Consider the following 8,244-nt stretch of genomic DNA (forward strand, 5'->3'; position numbering starts at 1 on the left):
GGCATTATGATCAAAGAAACTTCTCAATATGTCACTCACTGTAATACGAATATGAGAAGACAGTAGAAAAAGATGCAGGCTCTTTGATGACTCGACAAATATGTCTGTGTTTAAGGCGAAGAGAAAAACTAGCAAGCAAAATGCAAGCTGGTGAATCTTATGAAGAAATTTTCAGGTCATATTTAAGTTTGTTTCTGGGGTGTTGTAAGATTTTAAGATTATTATTTTCAAGACATTTAAGGTCCTTTCACACTGGATGCGATTTTGACGCACGAATAATTCGCGCGAGGGTTTTATTTTTTGATCAGCTGTTTGTGTAATGAGTGCTTCCACACCGAATGTGAATGTGCTGCGGCGAAAAAAACGACTTTTTATCGCTTCGATGTCGATTTTCTTTTTACTTTTGCGGCGACAGAAAAGGCTCCAGCCAATCACATACTACAAGGACAACGATTTGAAAGACAATGTGTGGCGTAGCATTGCCAACCAACTCAGTTATCACGGCTGTGAGTATGTTGTGTGATAGTTTTAGTCGTTGTATAGTCCTGTGCTGTGTAGGCTAGCAGGCTAAACTACATTTGGGATAGAAAGCTAACACTATTATCGTCGAAGATAGAGACAGAGACCGTGTTTACTTTGAAAATGTAACAAGATGTAGTGAGACTATTTAGGGCTGCTTTTAGTATACTATACATTATCTACAGTTTCTAGTCTAATGATTTTAACTTGTTACTTCGTGTGTTACATGTAATGTGTAGTGACATTACAAAACGCACTGTGTTTAGTTGAAGACGCAAAAAAAAAAAAAATGTGGAAAAACAGGAAAAGGAAACTAAAAGTGGACATTAGCATATTCCCCTTCAGACTCTCTGTTCTTTAAGATTGGGTGCACCCAAAACCTTCTTTTCTGTCTTTTAAAGAAAATGAAAAGCTCGTCTTCACTGGATGATGATGATGAAGTGTCCATGTTTTCTCAGCTGTCGGCGCGAACGTTTTGGAACGTTAAGCTCTGAACGTCACAGACGTCGCAAATTCGCGTCGCAGCTGATGTGAATGGTTTTGACGCGAACTATTCGCTTTTTCGTTTCGCTTTTTCGTTACGCGTCCGGTGTGAAAGGGCCTTTAAGCACTATATTCTCAAAGAAATCGAATGAATTAATATATATTTTATAGTGCTCAGCAAACGATTAATCGCGATTAATCGCATCCAAAATAAAAGTTTGTGTTTACATAATATATGTGTGTGTGTACTGTGTATAATTATTTTATATATATATATATATATATATATATATATAAATACATACATATACATGTATATATTTAATATTTGCATGCATATACTGTATATATATTTATACATAATTTGTTATATATAAATATAAATATTTTATATAGAATTTTATTTATTTTTTACATGCATGTGTGTGTATTTATATATAGAAAATAATTATACACAGTACACACACACATAATATGTAAACACAAACTTTTATTTTGGATGCGATTAATCGTTGCCCCCTAATATTTGATTAAAATTACCATTACATTTAGTTTAGTTTCTAGCAAATTCTATGATGTAAACAATTTACATTATACATTAGTTTGCAATTAAAATAATATCTCACGCTCATCTTCAAATTTAAATATAAAAGAGTTGAGAATTGCATTTGTGATATTAACCCAGGGAAAATATAATTATGTAACACAAGTAGTCTGCCTCTTTCTCAGCACAAATTAGTCAAAGTTAGCTCAAATTAAAACCCATTATCCATCTGAGCTAATCCATCTTTTACCCAGAATGAGGTCATTAGAATACTTTTGTCATCACTATATCATCAGTCTCCAGTACAACAATAAATTATGAGGTCAAACCACAACCTGCCCTTTTATGCTACAAGAACTCTATAGTCCTTGTGATCAATTCATTAATGAATCAGCCAGAGATGAGAGAGACAGATCTTTTCCCTTATTGACCGAGTCCTACACAGACGTTCTCCTCAGAGAACCCGCATTTCATGTGCCTATGCTCTTCAAACACACAAAAACACACACAGTACATCAAGAGCTTTCCAGCCCTGAGCTGTTTTACTACACATCTGAGCTGCTGGGTAAACACACTCATCATATATTTAACTGTATTTTCCTGCAAATCACCAGCCTCCACACACACAGTCTAAATGAAGCAGAGCAGTGTCAAATGGTGCTGGTTAAAACAAATGTCCTGGAACATTCTGTAATACTAGAACGAAACGTGTTGTCTCTATGAGACGCTGTGAGCAGCAGGGACGGTTTGTCAAGTAATGACGGAGAACAAGACTGATCTAAGATGGGACACATCTGAGTTTAGCCACAAAACCTTCTGAGAAATGTTTAGGATTGTGTTTAGGACACATTTCATACTCTTTGTATCTTGTAACAGTAGAGCTTGTTCTGAATATAAAAATGCTCAAGGTGTCTAAATGTTCAATTTCAATTTAATAATCACAATCGAATAAGTGATTGACTGATTGATTTAGTGACCATGTGAACTGTGGTCTATATTTCAAGACTTCTACAGTCATATAAGAGTTTTGGGTGAGAAACCCAAAGTTATTCACTAAATACCTAAACTGACGTCTTGAAATATAACGCAAAAGTCCTATGTACTTATTTTATGTTTTTATTTTTATATTTCCTTTAGGGGAATCATCATAAGAAAAAGTTTTAAAAGAGTTTAAAGTCCCCCTGTGGTAAAAAAAATCAAGCTTTTAAGGTTGTTTATGTGTCTACGTGGCATTTTTAATATGCTTTAAGACAAACTGACAAAGTGTTAGCAGCCATATCACCCTGTAGCCCAAGACTGGTTGCCCACTGAAGCTAAGCAGGGCTGAGCCTGGTTAGTACCTGGATGGGAGACCTCCTGAGAAAACCAGGTTGCTGCTGGAAGAGGTGTTAGTGAGGCCAGCAGGGGGTGCTCACCCTGTGGTCTGTGTGGGTCCTAATGCCCCAGTATAGTGACGGGGACACTATACTGCCAAAAGAGCACCGTCCTTCGGATGAGACGTAAAACCGAGGTCCTGACTCTCTGTGGTCATTAAAAATCCCAGGATGTCCTTCGAAAAAGAGTAGGGGTGTAACCCCGGCATCCTGGCCAAATTTGCCCCTTGGCCTCTGTCCATCATGGCCTCCTAATCATCCTCATATACTGATTGGCTTCATCACTGTCTCCTCTCCACCAGTAAGCTGGTGTGTGGTGGGCGTTCTGGCGCAATATGGCTGCCGTCGCATCATCCAAGTGGATGCTGCACATTGGTGGTGCTTGAGGAGATTCCCCCATCTATGTAAAGCGCTTTGAGGTCTCAGAAAAAGCGCTATATAAATGTAACGAATTATTATTATTATTAAACCATGTGCAAATTCATAAGTCGACACCATTGCTGAGTATTTCCTCCTTAAAACTGCAGTGAACCAAAGACAGTCTCAAAAACACGGTTTGAAATCGCTGGTGTTTCTGACGTCACAAACTACCTTGTAACCAATCAGATCAACGTGTGATCGTCAACGAGTGGATCTCTGAGCTGCTGTGAGTGAGTGGAGGCGGGGCTCATTTGCATATTCATAGAACCGTATTCACGCAATATGTTTTAGAGAAACTCCTTAAGGAGTGTTATACACCAAAACAGTTTAAAGAACACTGACTACATATCGAAAAAGAGTGATTTGTCATTGTTAGTGCATGAGAGTGAATGAGGAAGTGAGAAATGAATGAAACCTTGTTACACATCTCAGTTGGAACATACAGTACATAAACTAGACCGTGAGTGAAAGTGTACTGAATGAGGCAAGGCTGTAGAGTTACATTCAAGCTTTTTTAAGGCATCAAGAAATATTTATCAAGGAAAATATGTCATTTTGGTGATCAAAGATGAGTTTTAAAGGATGAAATGATTGACTACAGGGGGACTTTAAAGAAAAACTAGAGCAAGTAATATAAAAATAAAATGAAAGTAAGCTAATTTAAGTTGTGAATCTCATTAAGAAAAAGTCAGGTCATCTTTCACCCCAGAATTAAATTAAGTTATATTTTGAGTTAAAAAAAAGAAAAAAAGTTTGTTTCTAGGAGCTTCACAATTTTAAGATTCTTGATTATTTTAAGGACAATTAAGCACATAACTTGGCAGACTAGATATGTTACGCTACTCCTGTTGCAGAGCAAATATATGCTTCTACTGCTAAAAGACACACAGAGACGCTGCTGTGAGCATGTAAGATCTGCTGCTGCATAAAGACACATACATAAATCCTGTAGCAGATTTAGACAGGTGGAGCTGGGGAGGTGGAGGGGTTCAGAGGTACTAGCTTATAGCAAACACTGATATATATATATATATCTATTATATATATTCATATTTTTTATAATAATGTTTTCAAATTATTCATTTTTAATAATATCAAAATATTTGTTTATATTTTGAAAATATCATACGGGTTTGGAAAGACGTGAGTAAATAACAACAGACTGCACATTTTAAGTATGCTGCTCACAAGTGTCAAGCAGCTGTGGAGAATGCCAGTCCGTCTTCACAAATCCAATAAGCCTCATTGTGAGCACCAGCCAAACTCTTATCAGACTGTCTGAGCTTGACTCATATTTGGTACATGTATCAGTTCAATAAGAAGAGAGCAATGTGCCATCTTCAATACTCTCAACAGCTCTGCACAGGGGCGACTTCTTGCAGAGTGACTTATTAAAACGGCTATGATGTCAGTGTTACATCATTATTAATATGAGAGTTCATTGTTCTCAGTTAACATTGTCTGACATAAATCTAATAAATAAACAATTCAGATAAAACCTAGAACAGAATTTGACCTTGCTCTCTGAAATTTCTCCTTTTTGACAATGACGAACCACAGGACTATAAATCTGTCTTATTGACAAACTGCACCATGAAGACCTAGTTCTCCTAGTACTACGACGGTTTCCAGTTGACCTCCATCTCAGCACAAGACTAATGAAATCCAGAATCAATCCCTCCTAGACACAGATGAGTCCTAGATTTAATACAGTATGCAATTAACTATTAATATTCCATCTTAGCCCAGAACCCAGTGCTTAATTTGAGACCGTAAAGCTTTCACTCACGGTCTAGTTTATGTACTGTATGTTCCAACTGAGATGTGTTACAAGGTTTCATTCAGTTCTCACTTCCTCATTCAGTCTCATGCACTAACAATGACAAATCACTCTTTTTCGATATGTAGTCAGTGCTCTTTAAACTGTTTTGGTGTATAACACTCAGATAACTCATCTTTGATCACCAAAATTACATACTGAAACATTATTTCCTTGAAAAAAGAAAAAAAAAATTCTTCATGCTTTAGCTTAAATGTAACTTTACACCCTTGCCTCATTTAGTATACGTGGTTCTATGAATATGCAAATGAGACCCGCCTCCACTCACTCACAGCAGCGCAGAGATCCACTGGTTGACGATCACACGTTGATCTGATTGGTTATAATGTAGTTTGTGACGTCAGAAACACCAGCGATTTCAAACTGTGTTTTTGAGACTGTCTTTGATTCACTGCAGGTTTAAGGAGGAAATACTCAGCAATGGTGTCGACTTATGAATTTGCACATGGTTTGTCTTAAAAAGCATATTAAAAACACCACATATAAACAATATTAAAAGATGGATTTTCACCACGGGGTACTTTAAGAATATCTTGTAGTGTGTGATGCACCACGATTTTCAAATCTTGCAGTATGTGCAGGTATGAGATTTCTTTGAAGATTCTTCTTATGTGCGTGATGCAACCAGATTTCACAATCGAGCCCGGCTTTAGTGTGAAGCACTATAGAAGAACCTTTTTTCACTATAAAGAACCTTTTGTGGAATTGAAAGGTTCCATTGATGTTTAAGATTTTTTTTTACCTTTATTTTTTAGAGTGTTAACCAGGCTACGCCTCCCCTTAACCTTCCATACTTCTTTCTTGTGATGCTTTAACCCAAAGTTTGCAGAGTAAGTAAATTTCCAAAGAGTTTTCTGAGACTTACCTGTGGACGTTCATCTCTTGAGGTGGTCTGGTGGCTTTATCATAGGCCACTTTGGCAGAAATCCCCAGGATAATAATGAGGGTGATGACCCCGCAGGTGATGTAGACGGTGGTGTTGGTCTGGTCCAGCGCGGGGTCATACGTGTCCCCTGTGGGGGCCGGTGAGGGCGGCTGTGTTTTGATCCAGTCGGGTGTGTTGTAGTTGGTACAGACTCTCTGATCCACTCGTTTGGCTTTCACGGGGCAGCAGAAGCGAAGGAAGCAGCTCCCGCAACAGTACCTATGGTCAGTGTTGTTGCAGGCGAACTCTTTGTCGAGCGCACCGCTTACGTCGTAGTACCCTAGACAGATGTCGTGATCACCAATGATGGGCGCCTGGACTTGTGTGATCCGTCGGGGAGCCACCGTTGGCGCAACAGTGCTGTTGACCTCCTTCAACTTCGGGGGTCTCTTTGAAGGGGGTTTGCTCCTCTTGGTCGTGGATGCGCTCAGGACGCACAAAGGGTCTAGATAGACCAACAGAAGCAGGAGATGTCGTATCCCCATGGCTTCAGGTGGTGGTGTGTGTTTCGCCTCGTTTTAGGATTTCTTCAAACCAACCCTGACCTGCTTGTCACGCACTTTTGCGGGTCCTCCATTCTCCATCTCCGCATAGCGTCATTTCAACAGTCCTCCTCCCTAAGACTCTCATTCATTAAGGCATAAGCACTTACAGAGTCAAGACAACAACTGCGCAATGCCCATTTCACCTTGAGTGAATGGAGAGAATAGGTTCTCAAACTTACTCAAACATTATGTTCGTCTGAAAAAGAAATGTGAGATGGAAATCAATTAACAAACACAATTTTGGACAGATTCTCTTCTCAGTTAATGTCTCAAACACTACAGCAGTGGTTTTCAATACTGGCTCTGCACATTTCTCTCTTAACCAACATACTTAATTCAGTTGGAGATCAGACCAAATGAGTTAATGATCTGAATCAGGTGTGATAAATACAGGGGACATACAAAATGTGCAAAGCAGAGGGTCTCCAGGACCAGGGTTGAAAACCACTGCACTACAGTCTACAAACATGATTTCAGCACCATGGACAGCGTATATATCATAGTTCAGTTGTGTTCTTGACAGAAAAAAAATCATGTTTTAACACATGAAGACTGTCAATGCTTAAAAAGCTATGAATAGTGAATCTATTGGTGTGAATCTATTGTATAATGCCATCATATGCTGCATAAAAGATATAGCCTAATTATTTTAAATAAAAAATTTAAATCAGAGTTTACACACATTAATATACAAGAATAAATACATTTAAAGATAAATTAATTAATTATTAAACACATGACGATATTAACATACAATAAAAGGAATACTTTACTGTGTAAAAGGAAACAAACTTAATTTATTTCCCGATCCCATTTACACTGATTTCCGTTAAAGTAAACCTGAACATGTGCTACATGTGGTAACGTCCAAATTAACAGGTTTTTAAGAAGCATTATTTAACATGATCGAATCAACCTGACTGCACTGGGTGTCTCCAACAAAAGTAATTTTTAAAAGCCAGATCGTTTAGACATTGCTCCTTAAGAAATCAACACATTTTCACTTTTACAGTAAATTAAACCGAATAAATATTGACATTTTAAATCACAGTCTCCTGACGGTCTACATACAGTCATGAAGAAGCTAAAAAGTGGATTTAACTCAGCAAAAATGAGCAGAACTTACGCGTTTAGTGCGCTCGACTCCGGGATGTCCGTCACTGCGTCTCCGAACCGAACACAGCTGAGAAAGAGAGAGAGAGAGAGAGAGAGAGAGAGAGAGAGAGAGAGAGAGAGAGAGAGAGAGAGAGAGAGAGAGAGAGAGAGAGAGAGAGAGAGAGAGATTCCCCTCCGCTCTAACCCGCCCTCTCTCTCTCTCTCTCTCTCTCTCTCTCTCTCTCGGTGTAGCTACTTGTAAACGTCAACAGCGAGTCAGGTAATTACAAACCCGTCTCGGGTAAACGCACGCCTGCTCATTCCTGCAGGCGTTATAACAACCTACACCTCTCAACAACTGCATTAGTGTCACGGACAGCCTTTAAAACACACACAAGACATGTTGGTCGATCAACATTCATGTGAGGAAAACATACGTTTCTTAGAACTGTACTTTGCTAACATTACTTTGTTCTCCATACAATAGTGCAATGTTTTTG

General features: G+C 38.5%; 1 protein-coding gene across 1 annotated transcript in view; it reads right to left on the reverse strand.

Annotated features, from left to right (window-relative positions):
- Positions 1–7,850, reverse strand: part of LOC311300508 (shisa family member 6) — a 107,218-nt gene extending 99,368 nt beyond the window's left edge. Inside the window, exons 1-2 of the mRNA XM_084424807.1 lie at positions 7,776–7,850; positions 6,045–6,845 (exon numbers count right to left, since the gene is read on the reverse strand). Of these exons, the coding sequence (XP_084280933.1) occupies positions 6,045–6,589 (545 nt within the window). The 5' untranslated portion in view covers positions 6,590–6,845; positions 7,776–7,850. The remainder of the gene's footprint in view (positions 1–6,044; positions 6,846–7,775) is intronic.
- Between the last annotated feature and the right edge of the window lie 394 nt (positions 7,851–8,244).

Source organism: Rutilus rutilus, assembly GCF_951802725.1.
Source record: "Rutilus rutilus genome assembly, chromosome: 1".
NCBI lineage: Eukaryota > Metazoa > Chordata > Actinopteri > Cypriniformes > Leuciscidae > Rutilus > Rutilus rutilus.